Source organism: Vombatus ursinus, unplaced genomic scaffold, assembly GCF_900497805.2.
Source record: "Vombatus ursinus unplaced genomic scaffold, bare-nosed wombat genome assembly UNPS02014830.1, whole genome shotgun sequence".
Classification (NCBI taxonomy): Eukaryota; Metazoa; Chordata; class Mammalia; order Diprotodontia; family Vombatidae; genus Vombatus; species Vombatus ursinus.
In genome coordinates, this window is record NW_020954608.1 from 26,876,489 (window position 1) to 26,901,143 (window position 24,655).

The 24,655-nt window shown below is 36.9% G+C and overlaps 1 protein-coding gene across 3 annotated transcripts; it reads right to left on the minus strand.

Annotated features, from left to right (window-relative positions):
• Positions 1-6,598: 6,598 nt before the first annotated feature.
• On the minus strand, positions 6,599-24,211 carry SUV39H2 (suppressor of variegation 3-9 homolog 2). 3 transcript variants are annotated; one of them, XM_027838673.1, is made up of 6 exons: positions 24,149-24,211; positions 20,786-20,931; positions 13,217-13,888; positions 11,425-11,571; positions 10,199-10,328; positions 6,599-9,151 (listed from the first exon to the last, which is right to left on the minus strand). In XM_027838673.1, the coding sequence occupies exons 1-6, from the start codon at positions 24,177-24,179 to the stop codon at positions 9,045-9,047; spliced, it is 1,233 nt and encodes a 410-aa protein (XP_027694474.1). In that variant the 5' UTR covers positions 24,180-24,211; the 3' UTR covers positions 6,599-9,044. The 3 variants fall into 3 exon arrangements, with proteins under 3 accessions (XP_027694474.1, XP_027694476.1, XP_027694475.1); XM_027838675.1 differs by lacking the exon at positions 13,217-13,888; XM_027838674.1 differs by lacking the exon at positions 20,786-20,931 and having other exon boundaries at positions 24,149-24,183.
• Positions 24,212-24,655: the final 444 nt, after the last annotated feature.

Here is a 24,655-nt window from a genome sequence, read left to right on the forward strand (position 1 = left end):
AGTGGAGGAATAATAATTATTGTATATTTATATAATTATATAATAATAAAATCACAGATCCTTGAAGTATTGAAATGTGGGCAAAAATCACACAGAATGAGATGGCATAGATGGGTTGTGATCTGCATCGAGGAAGGGAAACCCATACCTAAGAGTATGGGTTTCCTTTACCTTTTCTTCATTAGGAGCAAACATGCAGGAAAGTAGAACAGTATAACTTAAAGGAAGTACATTTTCACATAGCCTGCAATTTAATACCTCAGTAGATATATGACCTTACTGATGTTATTCTTCCAATGGTGCAGATGGTACCTCATCCATGATCTTCCATCTGGTAGTCCTTGTCCTTGATCTTCCATAAAGAATCTCAATGTACAAGAGGCCTTCCTCTAAGTCTTGTAACATTCTATGGGTGCAATATTTAGACTAGCTGGTATTTCTGTTTCTTACTCTAACTATATAACTAGCCTATTTCCCTTTCAGTGTGTGTTTCTTGGATATCTCTCATACCATTTCTCAAAAGTAAATCATTAGTATTATGTTGCAGCTTACACCCATCATGTTTGCCCTGTAGGTTATCACATTTTTGACCCATTAAGGATTGTGGTATTCCATTATTTATAGGCAAAATCATCACCAAATATCACCAAGACTCTTGGTGTTTTTAAAAAAATGAAATTTTTGTTTCAGGGAGTGAATTGGAATCAATCATTAAAAATGCTTTATAATTTCCAGTCATATCCAGATAGCTCTCTTCCTCCTATTCAATTCTAGCTGAAATTTTACTATTAGAATTCACTTAGATTAATGAGTCTACAAATCAAGAAACATTAGTTGACTGCTATATAAAAGCCATTATGCTAGGCTTTAGGCATAGAGATAAAATGTGTATAATCCTTACCCTTCAGGATTTTACTATCTAATTGGGTTGGGTAGGATTATGAAACATATATGTCATGACACAAGGGAAAAGGAGAGATCAAGACAAATTGCCTTGGAAAAAGTTGAGGTCAGAGAAATCACTTTCAGATAGGATTCGGGGAAATTTTCATAGAGAAAAGAGCACCTGAATTGGTCCTTGATAGAAGAGTATGTAATCAGGCATAGATAAGGGGAGGTCTGCATAAAGGTGAGATGAGAAATGGGAAGGGTTAGTAGACTTAATTTGGCAGGAACATTAAGTACATTAAGAGAATGTGAAATAAAAAAGCTGTAAAGTTAGATTACAGCCATATCATGAAGGCTCAATATGCTGAGGCTAAAGAGTTTGGATTCTAGCCTATAGGAAGTCAATTGGGCAACCATTTGGCAGGTGTGGAAAAAACAAATTTGACAATGGAAGAGATTGAGGCTGAGGGGATGAATTAGAATATTACAAAATCTTAGTGAGACGTGATAAGAACCAGAACTAGGATGATGGCAGTATGACTGAAGATGTAATTTTGATGTGGGATGTTGACTGAGACAATGGTGGAGCAGCTCAATCAGTCCCATCCCAAACTGATATAGAGGTTCTTATCTTCCTGCCTCCCAAAATCTGTTTCTTTTGAGAAGGATCCTGTCCCCTTTAGTTCACTTGTTACTTTAAGCTGCCTCTAGTCAAATGGATAGCAAGAGGATGTGTTACAAGAAGAGTACTATCTTGTAGAAACTAAATTATGTACAGACTTAAGTATTCTTCCTGCTCCATTCCTAGACTCGGAAGTCTCAATCACATCTAACTCAGGATAATGGAAATGTTCATTACAAGACAGGACTTTGTCTTGGACAAAACTTCAAAGTTTGCCTTAGGTTCCCTCTTTCCTCTTTCAGCCTCTTCCTTGTATTTACCTTGAGAAGAATGACTTATATTAGCTGTTTATATGGATTTATAACATTTCACCTTCCCCTTACTGTATCACATAAATAGTAAATACAACAAAAAAAGCTGATTTTTTTTTTTTGGTGGCGAGACAATTGGGATTAAGTGACTTTCCCAGGGTTATATAGCTAGTGTCAAGTATCTGAGGCTGGATTTGAACTCAGGTCCTCTGGATTCCAGGTCCAGTTCTCTATCCACTGTGCCACCTAGCTGTCCCCACACTTTGAGATTTTTTAGAAAAATGTTGATTAAGTAAAAATCAGGCCTCATTAAAAGCAGCTAATTGGCACAATGAATAGAATACTTCCTAGAATCAGAAGACCTGAGTTCAAATGTGACCTCAGACACTTAGAAGCTGTGTGACCCTGGGCATGTCACATAACTTATGCCTGCCTCAGTTTCTACAACTGTAAAATAAGGGCAGTAATAACACCTATCTTACAGCATTCTTGTGAGGCTCAAATGAGATATTTGTATTTTCCTATAATTTATAATATTACAGTAAAATTTTACCTGTTTTCTTCCTCAACATAGTTTACTGTTATCTCCTATGCCAGTTTCACTTTAAGTCATCAAGAATTAAAGTACATAGTGATTTAATTTGAAGGAGTTTTTGAGTTTTTTGAAATTTTTCCGCTCCATTGTCCACCACAGCTGCTTGCATATAAGCTCAGACTTTTTAATGGTGGTCTTTTTGTTTATTATGAACACTGAAAGGCAAGGTGACTTCTCCTAAAATGTTTCTTATTGCCCTTGGGCACAACTCCTTTAGCTTTTTGTGAGTCGAGATTATATCATTATTTGTACTTGTATCCTAGCTCCTAGCAGAGTGACTGGCACATAGTACATACTTCATTGACTTTTTGAGGAAAACCTGTGAACCATAATCCATTTACTGGCAACTTCTTATATCTTCTAACCGGTTATGTTTATAACATGAATATGAAAAAATGACAATTCAGAATGTCCACGTTTATATGTTGAAACATATGGATCAGGATCAAGAAAATGAAAGAGGCTAAAGGCTTAATGACTACATCGAAGTCTCATGCCTATATATCAAGAATACTTTTTTTCAAGAGGAGAACTGAAAGGTAACTGCAGAGCAGAGGTGTCAAACTTGAAGGTGGAACCAGATTAAAATGTAAATGGGTAATGTTTAACAAAATAAATGAAAAGATCAATGTGGCTGATAGGGATCCATTTGTATTTGAGTTTGACACTGCTGCTGTGGAGAATGAGCAGCACTACATAATCAGAAGGAAAAGAAACTGACCATGTTTTAACATATAGGAGGTACCTGGTTTCAATGCAGAAGTAATTTCTGCATCATCTATTTATATGCACTCATACCATCCACTTAACAAAGGGAAGGATCAAAATTACACTACATTAGAAAAAAATTTAAGAAAATGGGTATGCGTTTATGACAGTGACCACCTTAGACATGTTATTGACACTAAAAATTATTAATGGATAAAGGAATAGACTTTGACTATTATCCTTTTCTACATAAGTTTAACTGATATAAAGCAGTTGTCACAATGAGGGAACAAAAATAGCCAAGAAACCATCTTAGATAGCAAATTCTTCTTTTTCTTGACAAGAAGAAAGAGTGTAGCCAAGGGAAACACCAGTTTATAATATAAACTCATAAGGAGAATAGTAGAAGATTATGAGTAACATTGCTTAATAAAACAACAAAGAGAAGTGAAGAAGAAAATGAGCCTGTAGATAGTCTGGTATGACACCTCCTTTAAGCCAGTTATTTTAATAGTAGTTAAAAGATTAAAGTGGAAGGAGAATAGATAGAAATGGAAAACATCTATCAACTAAAACAAACATGTTCATCAGTTATCATAGAGTGATCATATTTAATCTCAGATATCTTAGTTCTCAACATGCATAAAGAACAATAAAGGTGGGAAGAGCACTTGGACCAAATCAAGTACAGAAGAGGTCCATGATAACATGGTGACACTATCACTTATATCTGAAGAGAACCAGGTGCTGGAAGACTGGAGGGGATCAAAACCTTATTGTATAAGAAAAGAATAACTATTTGCCTAGTTTAATTTCTATAAAACTTTTAGAATGATCTACACACCTATTAGCATTTATTAAACTCTCACCTGTACGCAAGGCACTTAGTAAGGGCTGGGGATACAAATAAAAAAAAAACTGGTCTTTGCCCTTCAGGAGGTTCTTGAGGGTATCTTTGATCAAAGTATGAAAAGGAAGCAACCTAACTTTTGCAAACTATGCTCTACAGCCAGTTACAGTCACATATTCAATTGATTGAAAGGTTCAAAGAATTACAGTATCTACTTTTTTGTTGACTATAAAACAGCATTTGATTCAGTAGAGCAAAATGCAACCTTAAAGGTTCTGGTTCAGCAAGGTGTCATCCATGCATAAATTAATATAATTGCAACAACAGAGATAAAACTTTGTTGGATGATCTGATGAATATCAAGCAAGGCATAAAACAGGAGATGCATGCCAAAGGTTTTTTGTTACTGTGAAATACAGTGCATAGTGTAGAAACCAAATGAAAGAATGATTCCTTATGGATAGTGAGATCTTCCAGAGGCTCTTCCTTGTGGTTGACTTGCTTCTAGCACTGAACATTACAGAATCTCCTTAAATGAGATTCCCAGTGCTCAGAAGTTTAGTTTAATTATCTATAAAAGAAAAAACAAAGTTGATAAAAGACTGCCTATTAATGTAGACTCTAATATGTAGTTAAATTGACAGTCCACTGGGCTGGTCCAAACTTGAACAGGAATAAAAAAGCAGGTTGGATTCCATTAGAAGTTTCATAAACTTTTAAAGACCCTGAAACAAAAATATCCCTTTATCACCAGTATTCTTCTAGTGATGCTGTAAGGCTTCAATTCATGGGACAAACACAACCATCCTCAAGGAAATAAAATTGTGAGTCAATCAAAGCTCAATAGAGAGATGGAGAGATCACTGCAGGTGAACATAAACAAGCTGCAGCAAACTACCTAGCAATGACTTGTGCTCAAGAAGGGGCATAAAAAATACTATCTAGGAGATCTACAACTGGAAAGAGAAGTGAATCAATCATATGGGAAGAGTAAGAGCTAAGATTTGGACAGCCTGAATGTTCAGCTGCTACCAGTCTAATGTTAAGAGACATAATTAAAAAAGCAGGCCTCACATTCAATGAACCTCTTTTGAAAGGATTTGGGTAAGAGTTACATAGGATAGAAAGGTACTGATGACCTGTACCACAGGAGGGTGTACTTACATTGATGCATCATAGTTTATACATTTGACTAGCTATATCTAATAAATCTGTCTAGTAATTTCATTGTGCCCACATACTAGAAATCCAATGAATCTGAACTCAGGTCTAAATAATACCTATATGAACTATTCTATTTACAATCCAATACAACTTATATAGGTTATATTTTTTGCTTTTGAGAAATAAAAAGGCTTCCACAGAGAGGTAATTCCACGTTGAAAAATAACAGCTTCTTTAGTTTCAGATCCATCTGTTTTTAAGACTTAGTTTTACTAGCTAAGATTCCAAAATGTCTTTTGTTTTGGTGTTTAACTTCTCTAAAACCTACCTGAATTATTTTGGGAGTTTAGTGTTCAGTTTATAATTTTAATCAAATGCTACCTTAATCTGTTGCGTGTGTATAAATTATATCATGAATAAGATTTATGTAGTCTACTCAAGTTAATAGAAAGTAAAATTTTAGGCTGCACCAAGGATCTGAAATGTCCAGTGGAGGGCAACTAGGATGAATTTAAGTTCCATGGCAAAGGAATAGCAATTGAAAGAAATGGAAATTTTTAAGCCTGGAGGAAGAATAGAAGAGAGATATGATGACTATTTTCAATACTTTAAAAACTATATATAGATATAAATATGGATATGATGATTTGAAAATACTTGATATATGAATTAGACTTGTTCTGCTTGGTCCCACCAGGAAGAACTAAGAGTAGTATGGAAGATGTTATAAAGAGGCAAATTTCAGTCTGATGTAAGGAAAAACTAATGTTCTGCAGTAGACTACTTTAAGAGATAGTGGGTTCCCTTCACTGGAGGGCTTCAAGCAAAGGCTGAATGACCTTGTTGGGTAGTGCAATAGGGGTTGTTTATCAGGTAGGGGTTGGGTCAATTGTCTACAGAGACCCCTTTCAATTCTGGAGTATTGTGATGCAGAGAATCTAAGAGATAATATGGTACAATAGAAAGAGCATTAGATTTGGAATCAGAGAACCTGGTTCAAATCCTCTCAATCTTTGTATGCTTCAGTTTCTTAATCTGTAAAATGAGGGGTGGATTAGGTAACTTCTAAAATCCCTTCTAGTTTTAAATCTGTGATCCTAAAATCCACAATCCTGTGACCCAAGGCTTTAAATAGCCAGCAAAATAGGTGTGAATTTAAACAAAGATTATAGATTGCTTTTAAAAACAAAACCAAGACCTTAAGTCCCTGATAAGTCAGCTACACTTACAAATCTAGTCTCAGTATCATCAGAAATATATAAGCGCTTTTCTGCCTCGCTCACTAAATTAAAGTGCTTAAATAGGAACAATGACATGTCATAGTAAGTAGAGATGTACTGAACAACATCAGAATCCAAACTAAATTAAATTTATTTTGTTAAAAACTATGGAAAAATGCTTTAAGAATCACTAAATACAAACTAAAATTTGCATATCTATTAAAAAAAAACATTCCTGAGATTATCAACTGTGTATTTCTAACACAGCTCCATTTACATACACTGAAAAACAATAGAGTTAGTATAACCTGTACATTAGTTTAATTTAAACTTGATCAAAATCTTACATTTGAAAATCACTTATATTTGAAAAAATACCAAATTCCTAAGCCTTTAAAATAGCCATTAAAATTAACAAAATTTAGGTAACTGCCAAATTATATGGTGGCTAGCTAAATGATAAACACAAATCACTATTTAAAATGGCAAGAAACCACAGTTATTTTGTCTAAACAGTGTTGCTACATTTGTTTGGCTGCAAAATAAATTCTGGTCTTGATAATAGTATAACGGAGCTCAGATACTTCTAATCACAAAGGTCTGCTGACTTTATGTCACCTTTTGTCCCAATTTATCCCTATTTTGTTTTTTTAAAAAAAGAGGCAAGATCTCATGAAACATCTAACATTTTTAAAAGTAAAAATGTATTAACAATTATTTAAAATTACATCTTTAAAAGGAAAGGAACACAGCCCCTTCATTCTCTCCCAAGATTTACCCAATAAATAGCAGCCTAAGCATATAATTAAGTCTGTGAAGCCAGTATTGCCACTACTGACTAATGACACATAAACGATTTGTGAGCAGACACATAAAAGTCCTTTCCAGTTAGCCATTTTGTAAATGCATTTACTCAGGTTCCAAGTCCATAAACATAAATAACCTAAATTATAATGAAAAATTTTTAATGCAACAATTGTTTTGATATATGGCTGACTGCAATTCCTTAACAAAGAGATTTCACAAATGAAATAGAATTTGTGTCATACAGAGGCAAATGGATCTAAGTTGCTGTTTTCCACATTCATTTTTATCCCAGGCAAGTTATGGGTCACTGTAGTTAAGGAAAAGAGGCTTGGGCAGACCTGGCTAAGAATTCAGTGAGCTGAATTTTTTTTGCACCATTTATCTCCATATTGAACATCATGATTAGAATTCAAAAGGAGTCAACCCCAGAACCAAAAATATGCAGCTGAAAAATTTTTCAACTTTTAGGTGTTCCTATGTGATAAAACTGTTCTATTTTTTCTTTACAGTTTTAATTCTTGCCCCATAATTCAGAAATACTATAATAAAACTATGCTTGGCCAAGCCAAACTTAGCTTTTATGATCACATTTTCAATAGATTCATGTACAGAATGTCAGTCTAAAATATATATCACTTTTTAAAGAATAGCCTGCAGAAAATATAAAAATATTATAGGTTTAACAAAGCATGTATATTAAAACTTGTCTGAAAAACGGTGTAATACTAATGTATTAGAAAAATTTGCTTATTATGAAACATTAGCAAATATGGGAATTAACAAAATACTTTGGGGGACATCTGGTTATAATTTACAGATCAGTAGTTCTCAAACAGGTTCTTGCAATTTTCAATGGAGTTATGAGGGGGTTTCAGGATGCGTATCTGTTCTTCTGAGGAGTGCTGCAAAGGGCTTTGATGCTGCTATATTAGCTGACAGAAACTTTCCCTTTGGTCCCTAAAGCCCCCCTTTTCCTCCCACATAATTATGATGGCCAGCCATTCAGTACTTTTTAAAGGATTATTGTTCTATAGGAAAAAAAGTTTAAGAACTACTAGTAAAAGAAAAAATATACCTTATATGCTACAAACTTCTCTAAAGTATGAAATCAAAATATTTAAATTCTATTGTTTTGTATTTAATTTTACACCTTAGCAAACATTAGGATCAGTAACTTGTCAATTTGTTTTAATAAAAATTAGAAAAGAGTATAAAATTTGATATCACCTATTTTCAATAAGTACATACACAGTATGTATGACTGTTAAGCAGGTGAATAAGGATGTCATATAAATTACATTAACAAAAATAGAACTTTTTTTACATTGTCCAAATTAAATAAACTAACTATATTTAAGATTTCTCAACAAATTGAATGTTAGTCCTAAACTGATAACACTTACACATTCAAAAGCAGCATTTCCATAACTAAACTTAAGTATGTAAGCTCCATGGGGGCAGGGATGGTATCTTCTCTAAAGTTTTTATCTCTCCCAGTGCTTAGCATAGTGCTCTGCACAGTTAGTGCTTAATAAATGTTTGCTGAATGAATAAAAACCCTAATCCATAAGTAGTTTTGTTTTCCTAATGGGTATGACATCCAACTTAGTTACTAAGCACTGATATTTTTGACTAGTCTGTGTAAGATCTACCCTTGTGACCCTGTGTTTACCCTTTCACATTAATGAGCATCAGTAAGGTCTTTGGCTAATGTGGTTTTGAAATGAATTGTAAATTAAGAAAACATGAGGCAATAACAACCTTGATTTAGCATATATAAAAATATCCCAAATACTTAAATATAAAAAAATTCATTTTCTAAGTAAAAAACAAACAAAAAGAACCATCACATTTATCTTTAGACCTATATCCTGAAAATTTAGTTGAGGTAACCTCTGCAAGACACAGATCCACACTTGCACACAGTTCTGACCCTCTTTTTGGCTGGGCTGAGGTCAATAGACTCTGAAGATATATCTCCAGAACCTGAATATGTGGGGGGAAAAACACAGGAAAAAAGAGAGTTGGTAATTATAATACTGAATTCTTTATTATTAATTTTAAAGATTATTTTTAGTGTACATTTTGAATGTTTGTTAGTACTTGAATCAATGAGAGTAATTATCCTATTTACATGACTAACTAGAGGACAGAAGTAGCTGCAAGGTAGCAAAATAAACATTAAAAACCATTCCTGGAACAATATAGTAGATGTTCTTCTTTTAAGGATTATGTACTTAGTATTTTTAAATCATAAATTAATAAGCAAATATTAGAGTTATGTGATATAATTCAATGACAATAAAGATCATGAAGATTAGCTTTTCTTGCAGGGGTAGGATGACTGAATTAAATGTACACAAAGTAAGAATTCTATTTCAGAGTGCAGAATCAAATTTTTTCAGTAGGAATAGAAATGTGGAATAATGGAAATCACTGGGAAAATGACTGAATTATACAATATTCATTTAATATACAACCTTATATAAGGGCACAGAAAAAGGTTAAATTGTACATAAAATGTTAAGAAGCTCATTCTAAAAAAATTATTAAAAATAACTATTTAACTGCTTAAATGTTTAATAGAAAAAACCTTTGGATGTAAATAGGAGCTAAGTTTTTTGTGGTTTAGTAACTTTTAGTCTTTTGAGACTACAACAAAAAAAAATTTTATAACATTTCCAGAAGAACTAAAATAATAGTATTTTGTATAAGAAAATATTATATTGGAGGAGTAACGTTTCTGTACTTGAAAGTTTTTTGTTTAAACACAACAAATCCATCACTGCAGAGGTGATATCCTGAGCAGCTGTATATGGTATAATGTAAACACCAAAATGAGTCAGGAGTCCTACCCTCTAGTCCTGCTTCTAAGACTTATTACCTGTGTGACCATGAATAAAATTAAACCTAAGTTTCTTCAGCTGCAAAGTGATAGGGGTAGAACTAAATATAAAGGTCCTTTCCAAGTCTGATTCTATTCTGTACCCACAATTGTTGAATGTAAATCATATCCATAATAAATCATCATACCTTTCATTTGATAATCAAAAGTAAGCTCTTCTCCAGGATGTATCGTTCTTGTGGAAAACAGTGCTATTCGAGGAAGGCGAGTATCAAGATTATCAATGAAGACGTTGAACACCTGAAGATTTGGGTCACACTAAAAAAGGAACATTAGAATTACATGATCATTACAGAAGCATCTGATTTAAGCCAGATAAATGCCACATGAAACTTTTAATTTCCCAGGGCCTTGTTTTTAAATTCCTTTTAAAATTTAATTGCTTTTTATGTGGATAAAGGAATAAATTAAACCTCTTAGAGCCTAAATTTAAGGTTCCAGGGTGTCTCAGTGCTCAAAGAAAAAGCTTAGGAACCCATTGCCTTCTCCACACTTAATTTATAAGCTATATGGGAGAGGGGATAAAGCCTGTATTTTGTTCAGCGAATAAAACTAGAAATTTTATACATTCTTATCTTAATATTTCTTGAGATACTTCAAAAGATTCATGATTTTATCAGTGTATGTATTCTCCCCACTGATGCAGATTGAAACCTCTCCAACCTTTGGTCCTGTTGAATTACTATAACCAAACAAATTCAAATTCATCACCTACTGAACAGCCTTCTGGTGATGCATCTCTCTGCACCTGGCTAGGTTGGTTTTTAGGTAACAGACATATAGTACATCATCCAGTCCCCTACCTTGTCTCTGCTGACATAGCCTTTTAGAACAAGATTTCACCACAACAAAGTGAGACATTAACACAGAAATTTGCTGGACATTAGATATGTTAGTGTTAAATTTGGTGGATCTCAAATTCATCACTAAACAAAATTTACCTTAAAATAGGTAAAGTGGACTAGTGGATTTGGAAGAATTTCCAACATTTTTCATAAACCAATTATACCTGAACTAATAATTTGGTATATTTTTTCCCCAAGTTTGTAACCTCACTTGCTTTCTTCCTTTTTAAAACAACAATAATGTAATACCTTAACAAAGACGCTATGTGGAAGATGTAAAAATCGTATAAAGCACTCTGGAAATACAAAGCATTGTATGAATGATCACCTCATTCTTAAGGCCTGTCTAAGGGACTGGGTAGTTTTAAGTTGAAATGATTCTTGGTAGTAGATAATGAAAAATCATAGTAGCAGATAATGAGAAATTAAGATTTTTAAAGTAACAAGGTGAAATTCTTGGCCCTCTAATTTTAAAAAGTCCTATTTATGCTTGAAATGATACTTCTTACACTATGATTCACAAAATGAGACACATTTCCATATCGAGCTGCATCCACTGTGAATTCATCAGATTCATAGTCCAGATCAAAGAGATATGTGATTCCTTTATTATCATAGAGCTGCCCCCGTCTCTCAGCTTCTTCACTTGTGATAACCTATAAAGAGAAACTAATATATTATATAACTATTGCTGAACTAAAAGAAAAAGTAATCCATATTTTTGCAAAATAATTGTAAAAAGTAAGAGCTGATCTTACTGCTGAATCCAAGAAAATAAGCTGTCAATATTAACAGTATACCAACAACATATAGTAGTTGTGACCTAAAAATATTTTAAATTACACATACGCTAGCTACTCTGAAGAGTCACAGTGATTGCCAATCATCTAAACAAATTCTGAAAGACAGATGGAAATAGAGAAATGTGGAAGATGAAAAAAAGGATTTTGTAAAAATAACTTCAGAAAAAACACAAATTTTAAAACAAGATGTTTGTAAATTTTACTCTATTCTTCCCTGCAAACAGTAACTGAAGGCACACTGAAGCCTCTTACATACCTAAAATGCTTTTTTCCCATCAATAATCTTTGAATATGGTTACAAAAGGAACCTTACTAGGAATACAGAGTATTATTTAAGTTCACTTTGCAGTAAGCAATATTAACAAAATTCAATTTTGTAGGTTTTTAAAAAGATTTGATTGAAAAGCAAAAAAATCTTCTATAGTTCTACCTTTTTATTTAATTACCCAATTAGCTACAAAACAAAAATTTCTAAAGTAGGTATAGTAAATAAAGTAGCAAAAAATAACATCTCAAAAGTTCAAATATAGTGAAGAATAACTTAAAATTGACATAATCAGGTATTTCACACTCAGATCAAAGTGAGATTAGCTTTGTCTTTGGAAGACAATATTAGATCCACTATCACCAAGAGTAACTTTAAAATTGAAATAGGATTGAACGTGATCAGACATGCAACCACAACCAGATATTTCTGAAGCTAGAATTTTTTAGCATAGCAATGCAACTTGATTCTTTGCATGTCAGTAGGGAGAATGTTTGCAATTCAAAGTGAGCTATGGGAACACAAGTTCTGGACTTCTACCATCATCCTTTAGGTTCATTGTTTCACAGCAAGTTGGTAGCAATGATGGGTAGTTATTAGAATTTAAAATATTTAAAATAGCATCACTTCCAGTTGTCACATAGTATTTGTAGGAATACTTTGTTTTTTAATATATCTGCTCTAATACTTAAGGCATCTGTAATTTCAGTGATGTGCCACTTCCCTCCACCAATGCAGACTGCAACCCCTTTACAACTTAATGGATGGATCTTTCAAGAGCTGCTGTGGCTGAAAAATTCATTTCCAGGCAGCCAGCATGGTGATAAGCCTGTCCCCACTTAGACTGGTTCTCAAATAGACATATTTGTCCATCAATGGGCCCACACTTGAAGCTTCCCAGTTTAGTACAATTTGCCAAACTTGTGCTCCACTGGTATACACCTTAGGGTTACCTGCAGGCCACAATGAGGTACCAAATTTATCAGGAGTTTTAAAATATGTATTTTATTAAAAACACCATAACACTCCTGATGTAAAAACAAGGAAACAGATCTGTAAATCTTTGCAAATCAGTCACAAAATATATACCAGCCAGGACAAACACTTAATGTTATTCAAAAAAATAAAGGAATTTATTAACAAAGAAACAAGTCCTTTGAAAAAGACTCTTCCCCAAAAATGTCACAATCTTGTATACAGATTATTCATTACAGTCTAAGTAGTTGAACGTACCTCTCCAACATACTCCATGACAAAACTCATTCTTTTAATTTTCACAAGGGTTTTCACTCCCCAGCCACAGCCATTGCTAGTTCTAAAGATGCAAAGGGAATACGGTGTACCTTTCTGAACAATCCTATTGGGGCAATCAGGCCCACATTTACACCGTGAGTTGCACTCATAGATAGGTGTGCCAGGTTGGATTTTTATCTGCCTTTTTTTATTGTAAGCCAAATGAACTCCAGCTTCCGCAGGGCAGCACTTCTCAAAGAAGCAATCTGTGCACATACAACCAACTATGGCTTCATTTGTTAAATTGATTCCAGGAGCAGGTTTGTATTCATTAATGTAGTAAAAGTCTAAAGGTGGACCTTCCAGATCAACAGTATTTTCAACAAAGATCATTCCTTTATGGTTCTTTTTTCTGTTAAGCTCTTCTTGCCATCTCTGCAGAGCTACCCTTTGTTTAGCCTTCTTTACAACATACTCAGCAATAGCAGGCTTCAAACTTTTGATATCATTTTTCAACATTACTGCTTTGCCTTGCTTTAACTGAGACAAATAATCACGCTGATCATTATAAAACTGTTCAAGAAGTAATGGACATTTGAGATTTCTTGAAGGTTCCCAAGTATTTGTAGTTTCTGGCCATCCTTTCCATTTTACAAGGTAATATTCCATATCCTTAAAATACAAGAAAAAGATGTACATTAAGCTGTAAGGTTTCAATTCAATTCAACAGTGAGTGCCTATTATGGACAAAGTCTCTGGGGAAGATGGGTGGTAGTGGTAGTGGTGTTGGGTGTGGGTGGGTGTGTGTGTGTGTGTGTGTGTGTGTTAAAATATACAAAGATGAAGAAGACAATCCCTTCCCTCAAGGACTTTATAGTCTATCAAGGGAGATATGTTCATTTGAATTAAGTACTCTAAAGAGAAAATAAGTACTCATTATCATTGTTTTGACATCAGTCTAAAGGATTTGTTCTGTGAAGTTTGGATTCATACAGCCACACTTGAGGACCTAGAGGGCCACATGTGGCCTCAAGGCTGCAGGTTCCCCACCCCTGGACTCTAAAAGAGTATTAAACTACTGCATCTTTAAAGGACGTTATGCAAAATGTGAAAATTCTCCCTATGTTTTCAAACCTAATGTTGCCGAATTTTTACTGTGATATAAAAGGTCCATTAATGTCTCAAAAGCATTGCTATAAATAAAGTTTGCAAAGCAGTTTTATGATGATAAGACCATGTCAACAAAAAACCAAAAGTGTTTATATTTATTCCAGCAAATATTCAACAGAGTCAAAAAAAAGAAGAAAGATGCTTCAGATAGCTCAGCCTTTTTGGCCTAATGTTGAGACTTCTTCACAGAAGGACTTGAGAAGTTGAAACCTTTATCCAATTTCTGGTGAAAAGGAAGATGTTCTTATCGTTGAGTATTCTGTTAGGAATTTTAAGGGCAGTTTTCAATGATCCCTTGACTTATAGTTTAGACTAGATGATACTTTGATCTATAGTATAATAATTGATGATCATAATAATGACCCTGAGGCACCGTAAGAATCAAATACCATCTGAAGCATTAGAATTATAGTTAGTACAGCTTTATTGTGAAGGATTTTGCTGTATTCTAAAGCTGATAATACATAATACGTCTTCAGTAGATAGTTGTTGAACTCTGTATTGAGGGGGTTACTGAGTATCCAACAGAGGTACTTTTCTGCTATGCCATGCTTTGGGTCAGACTACATCTGGATACCAGCATTTTACAAAAGACACTGATATACTGGACAACATTGAGAGGAGGGCAATGAGGTGGTGAAGGGACTCAAGTTCATGCTAAATGATGACCAGATGAAAGAACTGGTGATGTTTAGTCTGTAAAAAGGATGTGTGAGAAGTGGGAGGAGTACATTAACTGTCTTCAAGTATCTGTGGGATGAGGTGGACGGTGAATGAGAGAAAACAGATACACAGTAGTTAAGTAAAACAACCCTAAATGATTATGTGTCAAAATAAGAGTCAGGATAATCTTATACCAGAGGAATGGAGGATAAATGTAGACTGCAACTATTGGAACAGGCCAAAAAGATGGAGTGGAACTTTGAAGGATGGGTGGGACTTAATAGGAAATAAAAAGGGGAAGAATATAAGCTTGCAATACGGTATGCCGCGGGGACAGGGAAAAAATGACCCTGGCTAGAAAAAAGGATTTTTGATAGTGTTATAGTAGAGTTAGGGTTAATAGGTACTTACTTCATAGATCCATGATACTTTCAATGTGGGCACTCTTTCCACAACTGCAATTTTCAAGCCATTCATGCCATCTTATCCTTGCTGAGGTTTGTCTATTCCCTAGGGACTGTGTCATTTTGGTCTTTTTATCTCCAACAGATAGCTCCTTGCACACAGTAGGCACTTTTTAAAAGTAGGCACAGTAGGTATACTAGGCATTTTTTTTTTAATTGAAATTGACAATCCCTGTTATCCTCCATGACTTTGTATAAATCACTCTCTGGATCTCAGTTTCCTTCTTTGTAAAATGATAGGATTAGAATAAACAATTTCTAAGATCCCTTCTAGAACTAAATCATATAATCTTTGCATAAATCCTTGGGGCAACTATGTAGTCAAGGTACTAAAGTCTTTTTCTCTAAGTCTGTTACTGTTTTATATATTTTATGAATCAATACAAAATCCAGGATCTCACTAACCAATTAACCTGTCTCCTTTTCTAGTCAGGCATATCCTTGATATCTTTTATAACTGTTTTTGCATGAATAATTGTTGACAATAGGACGTGGCCTATTTATTATCTGTGTCTTTCCATTGCTGTATGGGTCACCTTTGATTTTGATTCTGCTAAGATTATGATTCTTTATGATTCACCCTCATACAGTCTCATTGGGAGAATATTAGCATTAAATAGATGAGCTTTAGCACCAAGGAGCAGGAATTATTCAAACTGCTACATAATTTCCCAAATGCAGTCCAGCCCAAGATCTCTGGGTCCAGATCTGTGTATTTGCAGTACTTGTCCAAGATTCAAATGTCAATGGACTAACATAATAGGCTGCCCATTTAATTACAAGATGTAATCTAGGGGCAGCTAGGTGGCGCAGTGGGTAGAGCACCGGCCCTGAAGTCAGGAGGACCTGAGTTCAAATCTGGCCTTGGACCAAACACTTGACCCTTACTAGCTGTGTGACCCAGGGCAAATCACTTAACCCCAATTGCCTAAAAAACAAACAAACAAACAAACAAGACTGGGCAATCTGGGCAATAAGTATTCTTCATCAACTTGGTTTTTCCTGTGTGGTTGGAATTATTCTTTGCTTTGCTTGTACTCCAGCACCTAGCATAGTGCTTTGCACATACCAGGCACTTAATACTTGTGACAATGAAAGAATTACTATGCCAATCTTATTTAGGAAAGCCTGTGTGGCATTCTGAGGCTTGACATAATCAGCAGAGTGCCAACCACAATACAGAATCTGTCTTCCATTTGGACTTTGCATGAGGCAGCCTCCATGACAGTAATGGACACCTTTCCCTATTTCATGTTTCATATTCAATGATATTGTTAATTTGAGGGTCACTGAACAGAGTTATCTTTATGATTGTTTCTATGACACTTGTTCCCCTTGGCTCCATTCTTTTCCATCCATACTCTACACAGCTGTCAAAGTGAGATCTTCCCAAAACAAGGTCTGACATTAGTCCTCTGCTCAAGAAACTCTGGTGGTTTATTGCTCCTAGCCTCAAATACAATTTCATTAGTTTCCTTCAAACCTCAACTCAAACACCAAATCGTACATGTGGCTTTTCTTGGCACCTCAATCTTCCCACCAGATAGTGCTTCCCTGTATGCCTCCCAAATTACCTTGCATTTACTTTGTATAGATTTTGTACATATTTATATGGGTATGTACTATTTCTCTGGATAGAATGTAATGTCCTTGAGGGCAGGAATCATTTCAATTTCTTGTTTGTTTGTAGCCAAGGATATTCTGAATGAATGTATAGTCTTGAGAATGCCAGTATAAAGTAAATAGCTGTGTATAGGAGGCTACAAGGACAGCTACCAAAAAATTACTAGTTATCTCCTAGGCTATTTAGAAAGGGAAAAAATGTATCCTTGAGAGACGTAGGGGATGACAGCAGTCACTGGGTGTATGAATCACAGAATCCTAGAGTTGGAAAAGATATCTATTCCAATCCATACCTAAACAAGACTCCATAACATACTTGACAATGGGCCTTTGCTTAAATGCCTCTAGAGAAGGGAAACCCATTACTTCCTATTAAATCTCTGCATAGTTTTTTGATTGTTAGGAATTTTAAGTTTAAATTTGCCTTTTTGAAAATTTGAAAGAGGTAGATTTGCTCAGTGAGTGTCACTGTTCAGAAGTGGGTGTGAAGTGAGGAGAAGTCAGGGAAATGAATTGCTCAAGTCTGGAAAAGGAAGAGTATGCCTGTGTATAAAAAAAGTGATAGTACTTGGTGCACTGGTGGTGGTTTTGTGTATGAGAGATGGTGCTAGGCACTGAGTCCTGAAATGTGAAGGATTTTTTTTTATGGTAGGCTAAATCCCAGACTTCTTAACCATGGAATAGATTTGTGGTCTTCACTGCAGTTTTATCTATCATTGCTCTTGGAATGATCTGTTTCAGCTATGTCTTATGTTGAGCTTTCTGCATGCTTATTTCTTCTTCACTCACTGTCTTCACTGTTTTGTGTAACAATATTCTTCCTAAGCTTTCTCTTTAATGTTTGCCTGTACTCTCTAACCTGGCAATGCCCTAGTCTACTATATTTCTCAGCTTGACAAGAAGCACAAATGTTTTCTGGTAAAATGATTTTAGGGCTCTTCTGAACTATTTGAGGCAACTGTCACATTGGTCAAATTTAGCTTAAGAAATTTCTGTAATCAGCTAGTATCTTTACTTTTATCTAGTTCCCATTCTTAACAGCTTACTTAAATATTTCATATTGTAGTTACTCATGGTCTTTTCCTCTTTTTCCTTTCTTCTAATTTCATGGTAATTTTGACCTTTGCTCTGAACGCACACATACTGAAATGATTCCCATGTTAGTAATTAGTCATTTCCTATTAAGAGTCAAATTCATTTTTGGTGATAATTTAGTATTTTTTGTATCCCATATTATCACTCTCATTAGAGAAAGTATTAGTGATACACAGGCATGACTCATTCAAGTAGTTTACAAGCTTCAGGACTGATTTCTTATTCCCTGAGCCTTATTTTCCAATATTTCCATTGTCATCCCCTGTGTCCACATTCCCACTGAAGTCAATGTATATCAAGGTATACGTGATAATTTAGTTTGGAGGATTTTGTCAAGTTCTTTATCAAATTTATCGACATTTTCATCCTCTACAACAAATGTTGGAGCATAGAAGCTGCCACTACCTTCCTGATAGTGCCCTTGCTTATGCTCATTACAGAGTGCTGTAAGGTATGGTGATTATACCATGAAATATTTTACTGTACTTGGCTGAACAATCATACTAACTCTATCAATTTATTTATTTGCTCCTCTGAGTGGAACCTGTGAATTACCCTTCCATTTAGTTGATATTTGTTTTCTAGTTTAGTTTATGGCATGAATGTTAAACAGATGTGATTCAGTTTCTCCAGGGTTGTATATCAGTTCATTGGAAACCAGGCAATGATCTCACATTGAGTACCACTGGCTAAATTAATGCTTGTATGGGATCGAAAAATTTTAATTCTTAGAATCCTCTATTCTATTACTACCACTTTTCAAGCAAGACTGAAGTTTACCTTGCATTTTTATATGATTCATGGGCCAAATGTAATAAAAGAATCACCTAAAACGCAACCTGGTGGCAATGAGCATCCATACTTAGCTAGATTGTTCCTCCGACAATATACATGGTCTGCTTCTGGAACTTTATTCAGTATCTTAAAGCTTAGTATAACCTACTCAAGTTGCACTGTTAGTATGATCTTTATAGAATCCGGAGTGACTTTCGCATCATGATGTGGCACTGAAGCAGGGTACTGCTAAGGCAGAGAGGTATAGTGAGGACAAATTAAGGACAATCATTAATACTGAGGCAGAAGTGTTTTAACTTTGTCCTTTAAGCAAATGGAAAGTCATCAGAGAGGGTTTTGAGCAGCAAAATAATGATGAAATTGGAGTGTTTTTGGAAAACAAATCTGGAAGCACAAAGGACAAAGTAGACAAAAGAAGAATTTGGAGAGACTATTGTGGTATGTCTTCCTGTGATGTGAAAAGAATCCTGACTAGAATGGTGAGAGTGGGAATAGAAAAGGGAGAAATACAAGAGGTATTTGGGAAAAAGCATAGGGTTATGTGACTGACCATTAACAGCATAGAGGGAATGAAAAGTAAAGAAATCTGAGGTTTAATCTAGGAAGATGGTAGGACCATTGATGGATAAAGGTAAGTTAGAAGGAGGTGGGAACAATATTCTTCCTAAGCTTCCTCTTTAATGTTTGCCTGTACTCTCTAACCTGGCAATGCCCTAGTCTACTATATTTCTCAGCTTGACAAGAAGCACAAATGTTTCGCCTTGTAAGGTGAAGAATCTACCCTAAGTGTACTACATGTGGGCTATCATATTCAATTATGGGTACCACCTTTTAGAAAAGATACTAATAAAGCAGAGTGTCTCTAAAGGAGGGCAACCTGGTTGAAGGAGCCCATGTCACATAAGGACTGATTAAAGGAACTAGGAATGTTTATCACAAGGAAGAGAAGAATTGGAGGGACATGACAGTTCTCAGTTATATGAAGGGCAGTCACATGAGCAAGGGATTAGAATTAGGAACAATGGGCAGAAGTTACAGAGATGTGGATTCAAATTTTACATATGGAAAAATTCCTAACAATTAAAGCTGTCCAAAAGTGGAATGAGATGTTTTGGAAAGTAGTGGATGGAAAGCTTCAAAGTAGGCGATATGACTTGTTGGGGATGTTGTAGAAGAGATCCCATGATTATGAATTTGCTATTAAATATGGAATCATAGAATCTGAGCTGAGGCCTAAGAGATCAAGTTTAATCCCCTCATTTTACAGATGTGGAAACTGAGGCTTATAAAGGTTAAGCGACTTACCCAAAGTCATAAAGCTAGTCAGTATAAAACAAAGGCTTGAATCCTTGATTCTGTCCCCAACATGTTAAGTTTGAGGTAATAGGACGTTCATGTAGAGATACCTGGTAGGATTAGTTGGTAATATGGAACTGATGCTCAGAACTTAACATTAAAATTAATCTGAATTTTCAGGTACACAAGAATTGTAGTAGAGAAAGGTAATCCTAAAGTATGCTATGTAATAGTTATGGGGAAGCTGACTTGGAATATCCACTTGCCATGGATAAAACACAGAGCTGGTCAAGAACTAGTGTTCTATAATTTCCTTAAAATATTTACCTGTTGTGGCCTAGAATTTAACTTAAAAAAATGTCTTGCTTCTCCAAATTTCAAAGTTCCTCTTCATGATAAATGAAATGAAATATTGAAGTAACATCTGATTATGACTTTATTGAGAACTACACATTTGCCTTACCTTTTCTATCTTGTAGTCACACAAGTATTCCACCTCATAATTATTTAGATTCCTTTTGGTGATTCCAATCGATTTACATGTGAGCTTTTCCTTTCTACATAATTCCTGAAGAGTATCAAGTGAAGCTAGGCAAGGCACACACCAAGCTACAATAAGAAAATATGATTCCTCACTAATGAAATACTGAAGTTAAGAATATATACTTTTTATAGTTTTTACATTCCCACCCCCCAATTAGTAGTAATTCTACATTGTAAAATCACATGTACACATGAATCAATGAACTTTCTTCAGGAGAAAACCTAAAGGTTTCCTGGATAGTTAATACTGATTCCCATTAGATGACAACCAATGTCATCCATTACTTAAATAAATTTCCATCAATTAGGTTGTGCTAGGATCCTTAAATGAACATTTTAATTAGTTTGCTTCATCAAGATTATGGTGCCTATTGTAACACAAAGAAATATTTTTGACTTGTTCATTACATTTATGTATACAATTATTTTATTAATAGAACTTATAGGACCCCCTGGCCAACTATTAGAACAGATTATAAATGTTAAAAGATACACAGTTATACTAAAATAAGAAATTTTAAAATGGAGCCAAAGGAACAGCTTTGTAATAAAGTACAAGTTCTTTGTTTTCTTTAACCAACAAATGGGAAAAGAGCTGAAAACCAAAACACATACCAAACTTACAGCATTTCATACAACATCTGAAAGACTATGAGATTTAAAATTTTCACTTGTCTTGCCCATGCTATAATATTACCATTCAATCCAGCCCTGTGATTTAACTGGTAAAATGAACTCCTGGTAGCAAAAATTCCTTCTACCAATACAGATCAGAAACTTAGTAGTCTTCCCTCTCCCTCCCCCCAGCACTAAGAAGTTGGGTGACATGCCCAAGGTCACAGAGCCAGAGGCTGGATAGGACCTGGGAGGTAGGTTAGGCTCTGAGATAATAATGTGTTAACTTCACAATAAATAAGCATAAGAGTTATACCCATAATGGAAACAACATTAATTTTTCCAATGTTATTTTTTTATTTTTGTATTTTAAAGCAGAGTCAAAGTAATGAATGGATTGTAAGATGCCCCAACTACTGTGAAACATGATCTTGCAATGTATACAAATCTTTAAGAACTTTAAGACTTTAAGAAAACTACATACATATTAAAATATAAATTTATAACTAGAATCACAGATTTTGAAAGGGTCTTAGAGGTAGGTCATCTAGTCTAACCTCTTCATTTTTCCAATAAGAAACTAAGGCCAAGAGGGGTCAAGTGATTTACCCAAAGATACAAATAAGTAGAATAAGTGTCAGAGCTAAGGTCTGAACCTAGGTCCTTAATCAGGACTCTTCATTCTAATATAAAAGTATTAGAAGCCAATTATTCCCATCACAAAAAAATTCATATCAAGATTCCTTTAAACATCCAGCTGAGCAAAACATTTAGCAAGCCCCCACATACAACTTTTAGATCTATAGACTATCTGGTATAATAGAGTACTGGACTGAAATAGGAGACCAGAATTCTATTCCCAGTTCTGCTATATAACTTTGGGCAAAATATTTAACCCTTTCTGTACTTAAGATTTTTCACTGTGAAGATGGGGTGAAGTAGTGGGAGAATTTGGAGTAGGATCTCAGCCTACAGAGATTAGGATTTACCAGTAAAGCTAGAGTCCTTACCTTCCATACTTCCAAGTCAGTAAGAACCACCACACCTACTCTCGTGATCTGGTATTTACAGTGAGGAATAAATCTATCTACAATACCTTTTTCCTTGCTATAATGAGGGAATATTAATATTACTGCAATCTCCTCACAAATACCCCCACATCTTCACTACCAGCAGGTGTCTCCCACGCCCAAAGATCACTTAAAGTCCTCACAAAAAGACTGGAGTCCTGGACTAATTTCTAAGGTACCTTCCAGCTCTAAAATTCCAAGAAATATTAAGCAAAGTGAAGTGCACCTATACTGTCATGTGCTAATGACGCTTGACATCTACTAATCCTCGGTATCTACATGAAGTATAATTCAATGTGTTAATACAAAACGTAGTCCTCAAAATTTTATATTTCTGTATAGTGGAAAATGTGGCCAGGAGCACCTAGCAGAGACTGCAGTATTCTCTTAATGGAAAAACTTCTCCGAAAACCTTAATGATAATTTACAAGATTAAGTTTTTCATCAACACCATAAAAATCTGTTACTATACACTGCACAAAGGCTTGCCATTCCTGACCAACTAAAAATGCAGGGGATAGCTTCTGTCTACAGGAATCCCATGTGTTCCTAAAGGAGCCACTCAAGCACACTACGTTCTAGGGCGCAAAAGTAACAGATTCCTCATGTTCCTCAGCCACTTCCCAGTATTTCCTTCAGTTTTGGTTCTAAAGACCCCTGGGGGTGGGGTAGAGGTCAGGTATCTAATTCTTTGCAGCCCAGGAAAAAGAAGCAAGTCTGTGCTACGGACCGAGGCGTCCTGCTCTCCAGTTCGTCCCAGCTCCAAAGACCTCCGAGTTCATGCTTTCCCCTCACCTCCTGCCCTCTCTCTACAGCCCCATCCCCAATTCCTTCCTCTCCAGAACGCCAGGACCAAACTCCCAGCCGAGGTCCCTGCCCTGTACAAACCAACAAACTTGTAAACTCCAGAACATCTGAGTTCTAGCAGGACCACAAAGAAGTCAAACCGCAGCCTCCCTTCCGACGAGGTTTCGGATCCTGCCCAGGGATTAACCAACCACTAATCCCCCTCGGTGGGGCCAGCGCCTCCCGCTCCTGCCCCACACCTCGCGCCCGCCGTTCCCCCACCTCCGTTACGGTTGGGGAGCAAAGCCTGCCCAGCGCGGGGCCCGGGGGGCCCAGGGGCCGGCGCCCGGCCAGCGGCGCCTCCGGGGCCCGCGAAACGTTGGTGCCGGGGTGGGCGACGGTAAACGGCTCCCCACCCTGCCCGGCGCGGGCTGCGGGGGCAGAGGCGCCAAGCCGGCTCAGTTCCCGCGGCGTGCGCCTGAGCCTCCCGCCAGCGTGCAGCGCGGAGAGCCGACGGGACGGGACGGGACCGGACGGGACGGGAGGACCGGACGGGACGGGACGGAGGGAGGAAAGAGGAGGAGGAGGAGGAGGGAGCCGGGCTGGGGGCAGAGGGGTCCGGGGCAAGCGGGACAGTGTGGGGGCCAGCCTCCCACCCCACGTTGGGGTCACCGCGTCAGGAGCGTGGGGGTGGCAGGCCGGCCCCCGGCACCAAGGTCTCCCTCCCGGTCCTCCAGGCGCGGGGAGCGCGGTTTGGGCAGTGGGAGGTGAGTCGAGGCGGGGTGGGGGCAGGGTCCCTCTCCAGCCCTCACCTCCTCGCGCTCCGGCCGCGGCCGCCGCCATCTTGTGGAACCTTCATTCAAACTGGCGCGGTCTGACCGGACCGCTCAGCTGGAGGGCCGAGGCCCCGCCCCTTACCCGGCTCCGAGCGGGGAGCGGGGAGCGAGGAGGGAGGAGACAGGCCCACACGTCAGGGCACGACGGGCGCAGGCGGAGGAGCGCGCGGGCTCCCAGGACCCCGTGGCCGCTGCGGCCCCCGGCTTCCCCACGGCGCCGAAGCGGGCCCCGGAGGGCGGTCGAGGCAACGCGTGCAGACCGGCCGCGGCGCGGCGGGAAGCCCGAGCTCCTCCCCACTACTGGGCTGCATTGGGAGGAGTTCTGTACCGACTCCTACCCCCGCCAGCGAGACCCCTCAGACCCTGGAGTCTCCCGAGGCGGGGGGCGGGGAGCGCATGCCAGGCTCCGAGGGAGCAATGCGGGGACCCACGGGCCCAGAGAAGTGCGTGTGAGCTGAGTGAGCCCGGAGGGGTGCAGGGGAG